Genomic DNA, 19,045 nt, shown 5'->3' on the forward strand with positions numbered 1-19,045 from the left:
CTGTCCAGCTTAAGGTCCATATTTTTAAAAGCCACACAACAAAGACTGTGCAAATGCTGTGAATTTTATTATTTCCCCACAGCAAATTCATCACAAAACATTAAGCTGTGCCCAATCACAGAGGCTGCGTGGGTATGCAGGTTTTCTACTTCCTTCCTCTCGTGCCTCTCCGTCTCCTCTTTTTCTTCCCAAACACAGGCCTGGCGGTCACCAGGACGGGCTTCGCCCTCCCTCCATCGTCGTCCTCGCTGGAGCTGCTCGTGGTGGTCCCGCCGTCCCTCCGGGAAGCAGGCTGTGCTGTGCTCCGTGCATCTGACGAGCGGGCTCTGGACCCCCCGGGTGCTTTCATCCTTTGCACGCCCATCGCAGGGAAGTACTCCGCATCCTCACTTGAAGAGGCCTCGGATGACTGCGAGAGGTAGGCCTCCCCCAAAAACCCACCACTTTCGTTCCCTCCTTTAGAATCCAAAAGCCTCTTTCTTTTCGGGCTGGATGGCTCTTCCCATCTATTTGCTGTGCCTCTCTTCTGGGTTTTTCCTTTCGCCTCATCAAGGAACTCAGACTCTTTCTCCATGGCAACAGAAGCTGCTTCTATCTCACTGGCTGCTGCTTCTCTCTCTTTTCTCAGCATACATGTCACAGCTCTGTTAAGCCTCTGGCTCTTAATACCCTTGGCCTCCTGTTTCTCCTGTTGGGCTAATCTAAAGAAAGAATCAATTCGGAGCTGTGTCTAAAAAAAATGAAATAATAATCGATCAGACAAGGAAGAAAACTTTACAAAGCAAATCAAAGATTCCACCTTGTATTTGTGGCACTGGATGACTCTTTCAGAAAATACTAATTCATCCTTTTTCAAAAGGGTAAGCCTATGGCTGATCCATGTTGATGTATGGCAAAAACCCAACATAACACTGTAAAGCAATTATCCTCCAATTAAAAATAAATAAAATTTTTTAAAAAGGGAAGACAATGCAAAAACAAAAAGTCCATCTCTCCCAAATGAATGCTGGCAGTAAATTCTACTTTCAATATCATACTTGAAAGTGCCACCTCTGTCAACTAATCCTGCTGCCCACATATCAAGTAAGAAATCCCTTTGTCAGCATTCAAAGAGAGTTAAATATTTTTCAGGGACAAAATCATCTTATTTTATAGCAACACGATATCATGGAGTCTGTTTCTAAATTCTACTCTTTCCTTTTAAAAACACTGTCATCATGATTCCTTTAGGAAGCAACTTCACAGTATTATATATTAGGAGTTGTAAGAAATATTCTTGACTTTTGTTCTAAAACTCCACTTTCAGGAACTCAGTCCTTAAAAAGAGTTGTTTGAGAAAAGTTATATGCCTGATATCCATCACAGCATTACATACAAAAACCTGAAAATTCAAGGTCCACTATGGGAAGTGAACCAATTAAGTTAAATCTCTTTGATGAAATGATGTAATCTGGTCATTTAAAATGAAAGCTATGCAAAAAAACACACACAAAAAAACTTACCCTAACCAGTGAATGGGGGGATTATTTATATCAAATTGCAATTATGTCTGGTAACAAATATATGTGGGAAAGGGGAAAAATAAGAGAAAACAGACCTAAATGTTAACCTCTATATTGGAAGAAGCAAACAACAAGTAATTTTAATTCATTTTTTTCACTTTCTAATTTTGGAGAAATAAACTTATATTAACTTCTACAATGAAAAAAGATAACAGTATTACAACAAAATTTATCTGAAATTAAGCAGTAATCAGTTACTAAGCCAACTAACTTTCTTGTTGGTGGGCATACAAGGCATCCAGCCCAGATAGTCACCAAATAAACAACACGAAACTTTCTGGAAAGGCGGTCTACTTTAGCTTTATGTTTTCTTTTTTTCAACGTTAACCCGACCTAACTGAAAAGAATTTAATCTGAACATGTATCTTGCAAGATTTGATCTGAATTCTGAAGAATGATTTACCTGTATGTACATCCTGTGGGCTGTCTCTGGGGTGAGAGGAGGTTCCTGTATGGGCAGGAACACACTCACGGATAAAACAAGATATAGTTACCTACCCAAGGGAACTGAGGGCCACACAGAGGCCTCTTTTTACAGTCGCTTAGTCATGTCTGACTCTTTGCGACCCCATGGACTGTAGCCTGCCAGGATCCTCTGTCCATGGAATTCTCCAAGCAAGAATGCTGGAATGGGTAGCCATTCTCCTCACCAGGGGATCTTCCTGACCTAGGGATTGAACCCAGGTCTCCTGCATTGCAGGCAGATTCCTTACTGTCTGAGCCACCAGGGATGCCCCACAAAGTAAAACTAACAGGTCTTTAGCAGCTGGCCATCACAGCCTTCCTAACTTTATTCACTGTCCTGAACTTAGGACAAGAGCTGTCACAATTACCTGATGGACATTCAGTTGCTTTAATACAGGAAACAGAGATTCATCTGTCTTCGTCCTGTTCCAGCCAAAATACCGCTGACAAAATATGCAGGCAGTTAAGACTTATACTGTTTTTAAAGATATTTACAAGTGATAAGTAAAAAGGTCCAAGAAACCCACCCTTGACTCCACTTCCCATATCTCCAAAGATTTTCATATTTATAAAGATTAAAATGGTAAAAGAAGATAACAAATTACTCCAACATAATGGCAATATGTTCTTATAAATATCCTCTAAGATAAAAGATATCCAACTCTCATTTTAGGACACTCAAGACTAGTGACTATGAAAAAAAGGCTAATCAAGGATAAAAACAAATTTCTGATATCATATATATTTCTTTGAGAGAAAATGATGTAGTTAGATTAATACTACTGCAAACTTTAAAATATCTAACCAAGTGATTATTTAAATATGCAGAAAAGAACAGAAATAAAAAGAACAAACCTAATCATCTTTTCTATTCTTTCAGAATAAATACTTAAATATGATTGCTTATCACTATTTATTTCAAATAAAGATCCTCCTTAAAACTAAAGAGATGACTCACAATAACTAAAACATGGAAGGGACCCAAGTGTCTGTCAACAGATGAATGGATAAACAGAATGTGATATTACATACACTGGAACAGTATTCAGCCTTAAAAAGGAAGGAGAGTCTGCCACATGCTACAATTAGATGAACCTTGAGGATATTATGCTAAGTGAAATAAGCCAGTCACGAGGAGATCTATACAGTATGGTGTAACTTACGTGATGAACATACATGGAGTGGTCAAAGCCACAAAGACAGAAAGCAGATGGCAGTGGCCAGGGTCGGGAGGGAGACGGGGGCTCGTGTTTAATAGGTACAGAGCTTTAGTTTCAGAAGATGAGAAGAATATGGGGGTGAATATACAATAATGGGAAAGTATGTCATAATTGCTGAACAGTACACTTAAGATCGTTAAAATGGTAACATTTTATGTTATGCGTACTTAACTTCCAAAAAGAAATGGAGACAAAGGAATGGAAAGGAGCATCTTAGCTAAAGCAATATTAAGAAAAAAGTGATCCAAGTTCATGTTTCGTAGGTTTTAAACCAACACACACATTTGCCTTGATGTTCCCTGTGTCTGAGGAAGGGAAAGGATACTCTCTGATCTTGTCCAGGTCGGGTTTGCCCCACAGAAATGACCCCTTGGACTCGTCCACCACAGGCTTGAGGTAAGCGTCCGCCACGGCCGGGTTAGGGAAGCCAGGCGTGAGTTGCAACTTGCGCAACTTTTTTTTCACTTTGGTGTCATATGGATTCGGCCTTATCTTCTTATTCTCCTGGGCTTCGTGCCACCACTCTCTACAAGGCAAAGGAAACCAGTCTTCATGAAGCAGTGAGACCTTGTAGCTGATGCACCGCAGACAAAGAGCTAAACTTAGTTTAGCCACAACTCCTCTGTGTCTTTCCCAGTGGTAAAACGAAATAATGCATGCACATGCGCACACTCGGTCGTGTCAGACTCTGCAATCCCATGATCTGAGCCTACCAGGCTCCTCTATCCATGGAATTTTCCAGGCAGGAATACTGGAGTGGGTCACCATTTCCTTCTCCAGGGGATCTTCGCAACCCAGGGTTCGAACCTGCGTCTCTTGCATCTCCATCTTTGGCAGGCGGATTCTTTACTGGCTGAGCCGCCAGGAAAGCCCAAGTTGAAGTAATGTATCTGTATTATTTACTTCAAGTCAACTACAATAAGGAACCCAAAAATATTTAATAAAATGTAAAAACACCATGAAGACTGTCAAATTTTAAAAATGCAGAATACAACTCTACGTCAAATATGATCCCAATACTGGGGAAAATACATATATGTGGAGAAAGAGAGAAAAAGTACATAGGGGTATTTACAATAATAAAAAACACTAACAGCTCTCTTTTATCCTATGCTAGGCAATGTCCTAAGTGAGGATACAGCTATTAATTTTCTTGATGTTTTATTCCTTATTCAATTTTTCCGTTGTGAGTACAAATCACTGTGGTGGGTTAGAGCCCATGTTGGCCCCTCCGCCCAACAAGAAGCAGGGTTCCATGCTCCTCCCCTTGAGGCAGGCGGACTCTGTGGCCAAGGAAGTGACTCTGCCGGGCCTTCAGAGACTGCAGTCTCCACTTCCTGTCTCTTAGACTGTTTGCCTTGAAAGCTGCCGACGTGCTGTGAGGGGGTCCAATGGAGAGGATCCAGGCCCCCGATCCACACTGCTGGCTGAGCTCTGCTGACAGCTCCACTCACCAGCTAGGAGTGGGCCATCTCAAGTGACTTCCCAGCCCAGCTCAGGTGCCCCTGACACACCTGGAATCAGCCAAGACATCCCCATGCAGCCTCATCAAACTGCAGATTCATGAGCAAAATCTGCGACTATTGCTGCGTGAAGTCACTGAGACTTAAGGTAGCTTGTAATGCAGCCAACAGCCAGAAAATTTTATATAGTTAGGATAAATAAATAGCATGAAAATTAAAAAACGTAAATATAACCCTTTCCAATATATTCATTCAATGGAACCTAAAAAACTCACAATCACTGCTTCAATACTGAGTCCTAGGAACTGACAGACTTGGTCTCCGTCAGGGCGGCCCCTCACCAAGGCAGCAGCGCCCTCTAGTGCTAAGAAAGACCAACTGCAGTCTTTGTGCAGGATCAAAATGCGAAAAGGAAAAAAAAAAAAAGATCCATCTTCATCAGTTCTATAATACTGTCCAAGAGGGCAATGGGAGAATACCTCCATGTCTCCCTTACTGGCCTGTGAATTTTCAGCTTCAACACAGTAATCACGACTGCCACTAGGAAGAGCGGCACAGCAAATTCATCAAACCAAAAGGATCACCCCCTCCTTAAAACAAGCAGCCCAGGCACTTAACACAAATGTGAAAGACGGCCATGATGACCTGGCCACCAGCTGAGCTCCAGGGGAACAACAGGGGGTTGCAGCGACTGAGATATAAAACTAAAGGGTCCGTGCCCTGACCACCCCAGTGGAGTGGAATTGCTCTTCTGTGCTTTGGGACTATTTGGGAATCTGGACTCAGCACTTTCAGGTCTCATTTCCCTTCCTCCAAAATTTTCTGTGAAATCTCCCCCAATTTCAATGTTGGTAGCCAATTCCAAATGAAAGAAGAACATACTGTGTAGGTCAAACCAAACACAGCTGGGCTGAATTCAGCCCATAGACTCGGAGTAGCTCTGCTTCAGCGGCGAGTGATTGAGCAGGGTCTGGGTAGAAGGGAAAGCAGAGAAGAAAGCAAGGCGACACTCTGTCTTCCTGCTCTTCACCCTTTCCACGCCCTTTTCTATTTGCCATTGATGAGCTAAGACATATATTCCCACTCCCCGGTCTGGCCGATCTCCCTTGGCACGCTCAGACACAGAAGCACCAGTACACGCACACGTCCCCTGGCCCCAGAGTGCGGCAGCTCCTAAGCACACCACCTGTGACTCAGCCATCTTTCCTATTCCAGCCCAGCACACTGTCTGGCACATAATGGCGACTCAAAAAATACGTGAAGGAGAGAAATGGTAACTTCTACATTCCCAGGAAATCCTACAGGACTGGCTACATATCCTTTAGCTCAGATAAAAAATATAATCTGAACAGAATCTTCTCTGATTTCCTCAAAAGCTAGAAAAGGGAAAAGAAGCTTTAGAACCCCAACTGTTACCTCTTCCTCCATTCCCAATGAAGAATGATCTGTGACAGTTCATAATGTAAGTAACAGTCCTGTTTAATTTGGGGATTTCCTCAAAAGCTAGAAAAGGGAAAAGAAGCTTTAGAACCCCAACTGTTACCTCTTCCTCCATTCCCAATGAAGAATGATCTGTGACAGTTCATAATGTAACAGTCCTGTTTAATTTGGGTGTTTATATATAAACACCGGAACTAAAGAAATTAAGAAAGGACTTACGAGAATTTCTGGAGTGGTTCCAGGCCGTGTCCAGGGAATTCGTTGAGAATTTCCATGGCGGTAACACAACCCACAGTTGGTATTCCTTCTGTATAATCACTTCCAAGCAAATAGGCCAAATTTATTAATTTGTTCCGGTCCAATCCTGTTAAAGTAAAAATTATTACATATTTTTACATCTTTTGTTTTATACACATTTATTACATAAGATTTATAACTATTTTCTTATAACGATAATATACTTGTGTGTATATCCTCATTCAATGTCCAAAGATATCTGTTTCATTATCTGAAATAGGATTCTTTTTTGTAAATGACATTGCGTTAGGATTTTAAAAGTTTCATCCATCCTCACAGTTTTCAATGTCCCATAACCTGTGACCCCCAAATGCAGCTCTCTCCCCAAGACCTCTTCTCTGAACCACAGCCACATATAATCAAGGGTTCATCAGGATGTCACATGGGCGTCTCAGAAACAACACAGTCAGGCCCAGATCTTCACTGTTCCCCTACCTGCTCCCTACCATTCCACCTCCTCATTCAAGGCAAGTCCACTCTATATGCATGAATTCTGGGGAGACAAAATTCAACCCGAAACCACCTCCATGCTTCTTTAGAACACGCCAAGCAGGCTTCTTTCTGCCTCAGGGCCTTTGCACATGCCAGCCCCTCTGTCTGACATGCTCACCCCAAGGTACCTGTAGCTCCTGCTTCCTCTCTCCTTTAGCTCCAGCCACAAAGGTATGATTAGTAAAGCCTTGTTTGACTACAAAGGACACATATTTCCTGTGACTGCAGGACACTCTTGCCTCTCTTTGGTGGCTTTATTTTTCTATTTGGCTCACACCGCTGTCAAATTATGATTTATGTGTTTTTTTTATCATCTGTGTCTCCTTCTGGACTGTTTTATTCTCTGCTGTTTCCCCACTTCCCAATGCCAAGAACAACAACTGGCATATAGGAATCACTCAGTGTGTATTTGCTGAAGGAATGGGACGATGAGGGATCACTGCCAGAAATAATACAGGACCCTGAGGCTCATGGTTCCGGCGGGAGTGACTCACACCTGCCTCCCCTCTCTGCCACCTCCGGTTTACTCTGGAGAGTGCGGGGGACTAATTGAGTGTAACCAGGTCTGATGACTGAAACTGCAGAAAACATCTGAACATGACAAGGGCTGTAATTTCTTCATTCTGAATTTACAATCCTATTCTGGACTTCCCTGGTAGTATGGTGGGTAAGAACCTGTCTGCCAATGCAGGGGACATGGGTTTGGTCCCTGGTCTGGGAAGATCCCACATGCTGCACAGCACCAAGCCCAGGAGCCACAACGACGGAAGCCCGCGTGCCTAGAGCCTGTGCTCTGCAGCAAGAGACGCGACCACAGTGAGAAGCCCACTCACCACAGGGAACAGCGGCCCCCAGGCGCCTTAGCTAGAGAAAGCCTGCACTGAGCTTCCCGCAAAGACCCCGTGCAACTAAAAGAAAGCAACAAAACCCTGTTCTCCAGAAGCAAAAGACCATCATACGAAAACATGTATGTGAAAGGGTTAGCCACTCACTCGTGTCCAACCCTTTGCAACTCCATGGACTGTAGCCCTCCGGGTTCCTCTGCTCATGGCATACTCCAGGCAAGAACACTGGAGTGGATTGCCATTTCCCTCTCCAGGGGATCTTTCCGACCCAGGGATCCAATCTGGTCTCCCCCTACCATTTCTATCAATACACCAACTAGTCCCTTGGAAAGAAAGAATTCATAATATAAATTCCTAAGGTAAATTTCAAAAAGTAATCGTACTCTGAGGTCTTACCTAATTGGTTGTGAAAGTCCACATACTGGTAATATTCTACAAACTTGTTTTTATTGAAGAAGTTTTTGTAGACGTGCCGTGCGCCGAATAGCCAAATATCACTGTCGTCGGTGATGGTTCCGGAAGTCTGGTCGGTCAGATCCAGGATGGCGCACTGAGCCTCTGCTTCCATGGGAGCCTCGATGTAGGGGATGCCGAAGAGGCGGAGCAGTTCCTGAAGAGTGAGACACTCCATGAGCCCTGCTGAGGAGCGGGACCTGTCCGGAAGTGGGGGCTGTGCCTAAACGTGTCATTCAGTGCACGTTCCCTCGGGGGGTCTTACTCAGTAGCTATTCAGTAGAGACACGGCAGGTGTTGTTCAGGGAGGCCCCAGCTGTACACCCACCTGGCTTTCCAAGAACATCTGCCCCGTCACAGTAGCGGCCACCCGCTCTTGCTGCTGTTTTTGAGCTTTCAGTGAATTCTGCTGGGTCAAGAGGTTGCTCTCCAGAGCTTCCAGCTCGTCCTGTAAAATAATTTCATTTGTAGACAATTACACTAATAACCCAGTTAAGTTAACTGGTTCTAAAAAGTCTGCATTTAGTCTGACTAAAGTTACCAATAAGCGTTTCTCCTTACGAAGCTTTCCACTTGGGCTTCTGAGCAAGTCTTTAAAACCTCACTACCTCACACAAGGAACGGACACTATCCCAGCTGGCAACCTAGCGAGAAAGGTGCCGTCAGGAGAAGCAAGAAGATGCATATGAGCAGCTAGTAAGGATTCAACCCGCAACTCCTGGGAAACCCGAACGCTACTTAACTTGGCTTCCTTAGCAATGAGTAAAAGCGCGACGTCACGTTATTACCAGATCGATGTCTTGCCACTCGTGGAGCGAATCCTCTGCATCTTTCTCAGTCTCTTCGCGTCTCTCAATAGCCACGGCCTCACTCTCAGAAATCTCTCTTGGGAGGCCCTCAGAGTCACTGGTGGCTTCTTCCTTCTCAGTTCCTGTCGGTTCCTCCTGACCTTGTCCAGAGGGAGGTCTGGAAGCTTCCTGTAACTCGGCTCGAAGTTCATCACTGCTACTTATACTCTGCACTTCAATGAAACTTCCTGTATCAAAATAATGAGGTCATTTTGTCTACAAGTGAAATATTAAAGTTATCCAGAGTACATCATGAGAAATGCTGGACTGGAAGAAACACAAACTGGAATCAAGATTGCCGGGAGAAATATCAATAACCTCAGATATGCAGATGACACCACCCTTATGACAGAAAGTGAAGAGGAACTAAAAAGCCTCTTGATGAAAGTGAAAGAGGAGAGTGAAAAAGTTGGCTTAAAGCTCAACATTCAGAAAACGAAGATCATGGCATCTGGTCCCATCATTTCATGGGAAATAGATGGGGAAACAGTGGAAACAGTGTCAGACTATTTTGGGGGGCTCCAAAATCACTGCAGATGGTGATTTCAGCCATGAAATTAAAAGACGCTTACTCCTTGGAAGAAAAGTTATGACCAACCTAGATAGTATATTCAAAAGCAGAGACATTACTTTGCCTACTATAGTCCATCTAATCAAGGCTATGGTTTTTCCTGCGGTCATGTATGGATGAGAGAGTTGGACTGTGAAGAAGGCTGAGCGCCGAAGAATTGATGCTTTTGCAGTGTGGTGTTGGAGAAGACTCTTGAGAGTCCCTTGGACTGCAAGGAGATCCAACCAGTCCATTCTGAAGGAGATCAACCCTGGGATTTCTTTGGAAGGAATGATGCTAAAGCTGAAACTCCAGTACTCTGGCCACCTCATGCGAAGAGTTGACTCACTGGAAAAGACTCTGATGCTGGGAGGGATTGGGGGCAGGAGGAAAAGGGGACGACAGAGGATGAGATGGCTGGATGGCATCACTTACTCGATGGACGTGAGTCTGAGTGAACTCCGGGAGTTGGTGATGAACAGGGAGGCCTGGTGTGCTAAGATACATGGGGTCGCAAAGAGTCGGACACGACTGAGTGACTGAACTGAACTGATCCTGAAATCAAGAGCTTTCCAAAAGAATCTTGAAAAGTGTTTTACCCTAAAAATGAAAGACCTAAAAGTAACAGAAAATACATAACCATAGTATATTACAACTAAATAGATTTAGTGATAAGTGTCTATAACTTCAAAATAAGCCTCTTCAGCTAGACATACTGGCACTGTCTTTGAAATTAGGAACTGAGCTTTCAATACTTACACATCTGCTTTATACAAAAATGTTCTCTAACTTACATTGTCTTAAAATTAAAAAAGAACTATCAGGGTATGTACACAATTATGGAGGTTGTTGAAAATGTTTTTATGCTGTTTTACTATGAACACAGCAAAGAAAAAAGCTGTGACTCAGAAAAAGAGCCCTGGAGAAGGATGGGAGAAACAGCTCTTCGTCTTCCACATCCCTTCCCTCCTCTCTCAGTATTTCTTCTTCTCTTTAAAAAGTATCTACGGATTAATTCCCTTCCTCCACTTTAGGTGGAGGAGGCTGAGTCTGAGGACATACTCAAGACAGAGGGCTTGGGACTCAGGGCTGGGGGCTGGGGCCAAGGAGACAGCCGTCCTCCAAGGAGGCGGCCAGGGAGACCAGGAGGTGGTTACAGAGAATGACTTAATATGTAAATACACTGAAGACAGTGGAAGGTCCTTCACTGTCAGCCAGGGAAGTTACAAAGAGGTCAGAGTGTGGAGTGAGAGCTGTGACGCTGGAGAGGAAGTACAGACATGAGTGTGAGTTCAAAGGTGTTTGCACGGCCCCATGAACAGGTGCGGGGGTTGGGATTCCAGCCCCATCTGATGGGCCCAGAGCTGGAGCTTCCTGGTCTACACTGCACCAGTCTCCACCCTCTGGTCACCTCTGCAGGGGAGCGGAACCAAGAAGACGGAGTGTCTCCCACTCAGTCTCAGCTGGGAACAGTGCGGTCACTCAACTTTTTGATCATTCTGCACATCTGCAGATGACTACAAAGACACCACTGTGAGGACAGATTCTGAGCTAAGAAATAAATTTCAGTGAGTAGGCAATTTCACAAATATGAAATCTGTGAAAAATGAGGTTTGACTGTACATAAATGTGTATAGATATATAATATACATGTGTACATATTAAAAAGCAGAGACATTACTTTGTCAACAAAGGTCCATCTATAGTCAAGGCTATGGTTTCTCCTGGTCTACACTGCACCAGTCTCCACCCTCTGGTCACCTCTGCAGGGGAGTGGAGTAAGGTATGGATTTGAGAGTTGGACTATAAAGAAAGCTGAGTGCCAAAGAATTGATGCTTTGGAACTGTAGTGTTGGCGAAGACTCTTGAGAGTCCCTTGGACTGCAAGGAGATCCAACCAGTCCATCCTAAAGGAGATCAGTCCTGGGTATTCATTGGAAGGACTAATGTTGAAACTGAAACTCCAGTACTTTGGCCACCTGATGCGAAGAGCTGACTCATTTGAAAAGACCCTGATGCTGGGAAAGATTGAGGGCAGGAAGAGAAGGGGACGACAGAGGATGAGATAGTTGGATGGCATCACCGACTCAATGGACATGGGTTTGGGTAGACTCTGGGAGTTGGTGATGGACAGGGAGGCCTGGTGAGCTGCGGTTCATGGGGTCACAAAGAGTCGGACACGACTGAGTGACTTAACTGAACTGAACATATATATATAGAGAGAGATAGATACGGAAAAACCAATGTGGTAAAATGCCAGTAATGAGGTTCTAGGTGAGGGAAATAGGTTTTGAAGTATTTTTTTCAACATTTTAAACTTTCTAATTATTTCAAAACAAAACACTAAAAAATTAAAAGGGAAACTCACCTTTACCTTCTCCAACTAGGGCACTTCCTCCCTAATTTAAATAAAACAAAAAGAGTAGCCACCAGGAAAGGTCAAGATCGCATTATGAGCTGTGTCCCTCGCAAAGCCACTTGACCTTTCTGGGTCTCTAGTTCATCAGCTGAACAATGTGGACATGGACTATGCTCAGGTGTGAAATCCTGCTTTTCTTTACCTCTTAGGAAAGCACAAGCACTTACCATCGGATTCACTGTCTTCAGAGTCTACTTCCGTTAGTTCCGTGGACTCTGGCACCAAAATCAAACCCTGGCCTGCAGATTCAACGGACTCGTGTTCTTGGATGGTTTTCAAGAAATTCTCATGCTCTGGGGCACTAATAGGTGCCTCATTTCCTAAGTCACTTACTGTGTCTATAGCGACACTCAGGGTGTTACTCGATTCTTGCAAACTGGTGGTGCCAACGATGTCAGGGGCAGGATTTTTTTCAGATTCTGCTTCGTCATCACTTGATAGAACAGAGGTGTCATGCTTACTCTCGGGTGGAAGAGCCTGCTGTGGCTCGGACACTCTGGTGTATGTCCCACTCTTTGACCCAGAACTTGGACTTGCCGGAGGTGTTGGTATCTGCTCTGGTCCCCCCGGGAGCCCAGGCACGTCCCTGTGTGGCACCAGATCTTTTCCATCCTGAGCTGTAGACTCAGCGCTGGTCTGAAAGGGTTCCTTCAACGCGTGCATAGATGGCGTCTGTTCTTTTGGAAAGCTAGACTCGCTGCCTTGACAAAAGACAGTCTGCAGTAAAGGAGCTGAGTCTGTCTGCTCTTTTTCATCACTGGTCTTGGTCACATGCTCCTCTGTGAGGGTCACACTGGCAGCACGAGGCGCTGCCGTCAACAGCTCTCGGTCTCCATCTCTCACTTCAGGTTCTTCCACAGCTTCCTCATCAGAACTGCTCACCAGCGGCCTTGGTTTTCTCCTGCCCGCCCCCTCTGTCTGCACACCCACATGCACTTTCAGATCTTCATCGTCGTCATCGAGAGCCCTCTGAATGGCCAAGAGGGTCAGCGGGGACACAGAACCCTCAGAGGCGGGAGCTGGTGGGCTCTTCACATCGCACTGCCTGCGATGCTTGCCCTCCAGCTCATCTTCTGAGCTACTGCCCAGCAGAGCAGCCTGCATGGCCAGCAAGGTTCTCGGGGAGGGAGGGGAGGTGTCGGGTTCTTTCTTTGGCTTCAGTGTTTCACACGGAGGTGACTTCGTGTCTAAAGCCCCACTATGCTTTTCGCTGCAAGAAGGCAGGGACTCTGAATCCGCTTCTGTGACTTTCTTAACTTGAACACCTTGAGAAAAATTAAAACAGGGTCACTAGGTAGTTCTACAGGGTGACAGCATGCTTCTAGTTAGATAAGTAAGAATATACTTGTTCTCATGATGAAGTTATAAATTCTCATTTAACCAGCAACTAGGAATTAATTAATCTTAAAGTGGGTTGGTACAGTACTAGTTAATACATTAATGGTTGTATAGATCATCACATTAATAATAATTACACTTAATAAATTAACAAGGGCTTCATTCATGTTATCTGCAGGTGGGAGTTTACAGAATTCAGAGACACGACATACTTTTGGGTTTTAACCATCAAGTAAGTGATGGTATGTGGTACCTTTTATCAAGATGTAGTGGGACGTGTCCTCGGAGACCACTCTCCTGGACTCCACCTCCTTCAGAAAGCCTCCTTCATCTTCATACTGCCTTTGGATTTTCCCTGAATGTTGTTGATTCATTTCCTTCTCGACGTTTTCTATGTGTTGGTTTAGATAGTTTTTTTTAAGCAAGCCTTTTAGCTGGTACTGTGAAAAGTCATTAGACTCCTAAAACAAAATAAACAAACAGAATGGTTTCATATATTAAATACAGATAATATTCCCATATTTCCACCCTTTTCCCCAAAGGAGATGACTGATTTTTTCCATTGGTGGTATTTTTACACTAGAAAAGTAAAATGTGAGTAGTAGGGGAAAGCCATAATTGCCTTGTTAAAGAGCAATCTTTCAAACAAAAAGAATTGGGCAAAAGAAAAGAAATCATGAATCCTGTTTATGATTCAATTATTTACTCAAAAAAGATTTATGGAACATGGGATGCACACCAGGGAGTCTGAAATGTTGCCTGTGGCTTAACAGACAGTTTTTTAGAATGCAAGTGAAGTGCTGGTCCCTGGTCCACAAAAGACACACGATAAATCACTGTAGTCAGTTATTAATAATACTTAACATTTACAGCACATCTCCTGAGTAAGGCATTCTTCTAAGTGTTTTTACATACACTATCCCATTTTATACTCAACCACCAAGGAGACAGAAGTCATTACCTCCATTCTACAAATGAAAAACCTGAGACTTAAACAGTTTAAGTAACCTCTCTAGAACCGTGTGGTTAGTTACATGGTAGATCTGGGTCAAGACCAGGTTGCTAAGCCTTATACTAAATTATTACCAAATTATTATGATTACTCATATTCTCACCATTACTATTATCAATATTGCATTTGCCTAATGTACAGACAATGCAAAGGTCCAACCTGTATGACTCAGAACTTCCCTCAGCTACCAGCATGATAGATCCAATGGGCTGTGCACCATTCTACCCTGGCCGACCCAGCCCAGAGGCTCTGCATTGGCAGAAAGAGAAGAAATGGAGCAAGGCGTTGGGACTGCCTCTTTTTCTCCCATCTGTTCCACTGTTGTTTACATAATGCAAATTCTATTTCCTCAAAGACAAGCCAGAGGTCCTTTCACACTCAAGAAATAGAACGCTTGACTGAGGGCTTCAGAAGGCTTCCCTGGTGGCTCAGGAGTCAAGAATCCACGTGCCAGTGCAGGAGAGACTGGTTCAATCCCTGGTCCAGGAAGATCCCACAGCCTGTGGAACAACTAAGCTGGTGTGCCACAGCTACTGAGCCCGTGCTCTAGCACCCAAGAGCCACAACTACCGAGCCTGCTTGCCCTAGAGCCCATGATCCCAACAGGAGAAGCCACAGCACTGAGAAGACCACGCACCGCAACGAAGAGTAGTTCTCCACGCCCCACAGCCAGAGAAACGCCCGTGCAAAGCAACAAGACCCAGTGCAGCCAAAAATAAATAAATACAAATCATTTTTTAAAACGCTTGGTTGATAAACTGAGCACGGATTCACCCCTCCCCAGAGGTGAAAATAAATTTACTTCTGTCCTTTGTACATCATTTCTGTACACCTTGGCATTTTCCTACATTCATGTGCTTCATGGAAAAGCAGAAAGGAATGATGGGAAAAGAAACAGCTCCTGCCTTTTTCATATTTTTCTTATCAATCAAAGAAAAGCTCAAAAGTCTATAGAAAAAAAAAAAAAGCCCCACATCCATTCATTAGCAATATTACAAAATTTATAGGTAAAGTTAATGGAGAACAATGTTAGAAAGAACAGGTTGTAGCAGTAGGAAGGAAAACAAGACTCATTCACCAGCTAAACACAGTAATGATGGTACAGTGAGACCAGGGAACATACTCAACAGAACCTGATTCTACGCACTGCCCCACCTCCCATTTCTGCAGCTGCGAAGCCACCATCAGAGGCTCCAAGCTGAGGAATTTACCACTGAATTCCCTGTTACCACCATCCAGAAAGAGGAAGAGGGAAGACGGGAGGTCTGACTACACTTCTAGCCTTCAGGGGAACAGATACCTGGAATTTCAAGTTAGAACAAACTTCTCCACTGTGATTAGGTTCTCTATTACTGCGAATAGTCTACAATGTATATGATGGATTAAAATAACTTTCATGAACTAACTTAAGGACTGAACTACTGAGCACCTACTATGTGAAAAATACTCAGCTAAGCACTGAAAATACAGAAGTGCACAAGTAGGCACAGCTGGGTGCTAAAAATCTAAAGAGACACCACAGGGAGCTGTGAGAACACAGAGCAGGAGATAAGACTTGGTCTTGGTGGAAAGTCAAGAGGTCTTCTGTGAGTAAGTGTCTGTAAGCTCCAACTTATACAAAATGATGTTGCACAGGATCTCAGAGATATGCAAAGGCTGTTTACTGAAAACAACAGATCGTGTAAGTAATGTTTATCAAGATTCTCTTATTTTAACAAAAAATTTTGCTGGCACTGTTAACTTTACACATTAACATGCTATTGTATATTTCACCTCTGGCATCGCTTCAAATAATGTTCTTCTCCGCTTAGTAAATTCCTTCATATCAGTCAAGATTTCATGCTTTACTTCAAGGGGCAGGCTGTTGAAATCTTCAGACTCAATGTCAACTGCATGAGGATTGTGAAAGAACTCTTCCTGTAAAGAGTGAAACGTAACACCATGACATTTACATTTGATACACTTGACTCTACACACCATGCCAGACTTTGTGTGTGTGTGCTTGTATACAGAGCTCTACGTAACTACAGTAGGCTAAACACAGTTATACATATCTGCAACAGGCATTGAAGTGAACAGACAGGTGAGGGAATATATCCATTTACTCATATAACAGTACATGAACCAAGAACTTCCAGATGTTGAAGCTGGATTTAGAAAAGGCAGAGGAGTCAGGGATCAAATTGCCGATATCTGTTGGATTATAGAAGCAGCAAGAGAATTCCAGAAAGATATCTACTTTTGCTTCATTGATGCTAAAGCCTTTGACTGTGTGGATAACAAGGAACTGTGGAAAATTCTTACAGAGATGGGAGTATCAGACCACCATACCTGCCTCCTGAGAAACCTGTATACAGGTCAAGAAGTATCAGTTAGAACCCTACGTGGAACAACACACTGGTTTAAAATTGGGAAAGGAGTATGTCAAGGCTGTATATTGTCACCCTGTTTATTTAACTTATATGGAGAGTACATCATGTGAAATGCCAGGGTGGATGAAGCACAAGCTGGAATCAAGATTGCTGGGAGAAATATCAATAACCTCAGATATGCAGATGATACTACCCTTAAGGCAAAAAGTGAAGAGGAAGTAAAGAGCCTCTTGATGAAGCTGAAAGAGTGAAAAACCTGGCTTTAAACTCAACATTCAAAAAACTAAGATCATGGCATCTGGTCCCATCACTTCACGGCAAATAGATGGAGAAACAATGGAAACAATGAGAGCCTATTTTCTTGGGCTCCAAAATCACTGTAGATGGTGACTGCAGCCATGAAATTAAAAGACGCTTACTCCTTGGAAGAAAAGCTATGACAAACCTAGACAGAATATTAAAAAGCAGAGATATTACTTTGCCGACAAAGGTCTACCTAGTCAAAGCTATGGTTTTTCCAGTAGTCATGTATGGATCTGACAGTTGGGCCATAAAGAAGGCTGAGTGCCAAGAATTGACGCTTTTGAACCATAGTGTTGGAGAAGACTCTTGAGAGTCCCTTGGACTGCAAGGAGATCTGACCAGTCCATCCTAAAGGAAATCAATCCAAAATATCCACTGGAGGGACTGATGCTGAGGCTGAAGCTCCAATACTTTGGCCATCTGATGCAAAGAACTGACTCATTGGAAAAGACCCTAATGCTGGGAAACACTAAAGGTAGGCAAAGAAGGGGACATAGAGGATGAGGTGGTTGGATGGCATCACCGACTCAATGGACATGAGTATGAGCAAGCTCTGGGAGACAGTGATGGACAGGGAGGCCTGGTGTGCTGCAGTCCATGGGGTCACAAAGAGTTGGACAGGACTGAGTGAATGAACAACAACATTAATTAATTAAAAAAAAAAAAGAAAGAAATACTTACTAGGCATCTCCAATATACCATGTACTGTTCCAGGTGTTAAAGTACTTTAGAGATCATGCCAGATAAACTTCTATTCTCAGGGGAAGAAGAAGACACATGGTAAACAAATAAATGAACAAGATAAATGATGAGAAAACAAAGCAAGTTAATCTGATAGAGTTGATTAGAAGAATAGAAAGAGAAAAAAATATTTGATAAATAGGAAAGACTCCACAAAAATCAACGACCTGTATTCGCCTGACTATCACAACAATGTTAATTGGCTCTACCGCAGTGCAAAATAAAAAGTAAAAAAATAATAATAATAATGACCTGTGAGCAGAGACATGAAAGACACCAGAAATCTGCTCAGGGAAGAGCATCCGAGGCTGAAGGGACAACAAGTGCAAAGGCCCTGAGGCAGAGATGAGCCTTATGAATTTGAATAATACTTACAATTGCTTTAGTTAGATACATTTTGTTTTGCTTTTAACCTAGTGGCTTAGCTGGTAAAGAATCTGTCTGCAATTCTTTACCTGGGTTTGATCCCTAGGTTGGGAAGACACCCTGAAGAAGGAAATGGCAACCCACTCCAGTATTCTTGCCTAGAGAATTCTAGGACAAGAGGACAGAGAAGCCAGGCAGGGTACAGTCCATGGGGTCACAAACAGTCGGACACAAGGGTCAACTTTCCCTTTCTAAAACCAAAAGTGAAATTAACTGTGAGAAATTTTCAGACATGCAAAAGTGTAAAACTTTTCTACATTTAACTTGATTACTGAAACTACTTCAAAACTCTTCATTAGTTCAGTTCAGTTCAGTCGCTCAGTCATGTCCAACTCTTTGCGACCCCATGAATCACAGCACACCAGGCCTCCCTGTTCATCACCAACTCCCAGAGTTCACTCAGACTCATGTCCATCGAGTCAGTGATGCCATCCAGCCATCCCATCCTCGGTCGTCCCCTTCTCCTCCTGCTCCCAATCCCTCCCAGCATCAGAGTCTTTTCCAATGAGTCAACTCTTCACATGAGGTGGCCAAAGTACTGGAGTTTCAGCTTTAGCATCATTCCTTCCAAAGAATACCCAGGACTGATCTCCTTCAGAATGGACTGGTTGGATCTCCTTGCAGTCCAAGGGACTCTCAAGAGTCTTCTCCAACACCACAGTTCAAAAGCATCAATTCTTCGGTGCTTATCCTTCTTCACAGTCCAACTCTCTCATCCATACATGACCACAGGAAAAACCATAGCCTTGACTAGACGGACCTTAGTTGGCAAAGTAATGTCTCTGCTTTTGAATATGCT

General features: G+C 43.4%; 1 protein-coding gene across 2 annotated transcripts in view; it reads right to left on the reverse strand.

The window, feature by feature from the left end:
- The window catches only part of ERCC5 (ERCC excision repair 5, endonuclease), a 30,878-nt gene continuing 11,876 nt past the window's right edge, over positions 44-19,045 (reverse strand). The window contains exons 6-15 of one of the 2 annotated variants that reach the window (XM_013968375.2): positions 16,178-16,321; positions 13,646-13,853; positions 12,222-13,319; positions 9,026-9,273; positions 8,566-8,685; positions 8,181-8,394; positions 6,370-6,514; positions 3,573-3,773; positions 2,396-2,470; positions 44-730 (exon numbers count right to left, since the gene is read on the reverse strand). In XM_013968375.2, coding sequence (XP_013823829.2) covers positions 2,416-2,470; positions 3,573-3,773; positions 6,370-6,514; positions 8,181-8,394; positions 8,566-8,685; positions 9,026-9,273; positions 12,222-13,319; positions 13,646-13,853; positions 16,178-16,321 — 2,433 coding nt within the window. In that variant the 3' untranslated portion in view covers positions 44-730; positions 2,396-2,415. Of the gene's footprint in view, positions 731-2,395; positions 2,481-3,572; positions 3,774-6,369; positions 6,515-8,180; positions 8,395-8,565; positions 8,686-9,025; positions 9,274-12,221; positions 13,320-13,645; positions 13,854-16,177; positions 16,322-19,045 lie in introns of both variants that reach the window. The other variant, XM_005687775.3, reaches the window with a different exon arrangement.

Source organism: Capra hircus, chromosome 12 (genome assembly GCF_001704415.2).
Source record: "Capra hircus breed San Clemente chromosome 12, ASM170441v1, whole genome shotgun sequence".
NCBI lineage: Eukaryota > Metazoa > Chordata > Mammalia > Artiodactyla > Bovidae > Capra > Capra hircus.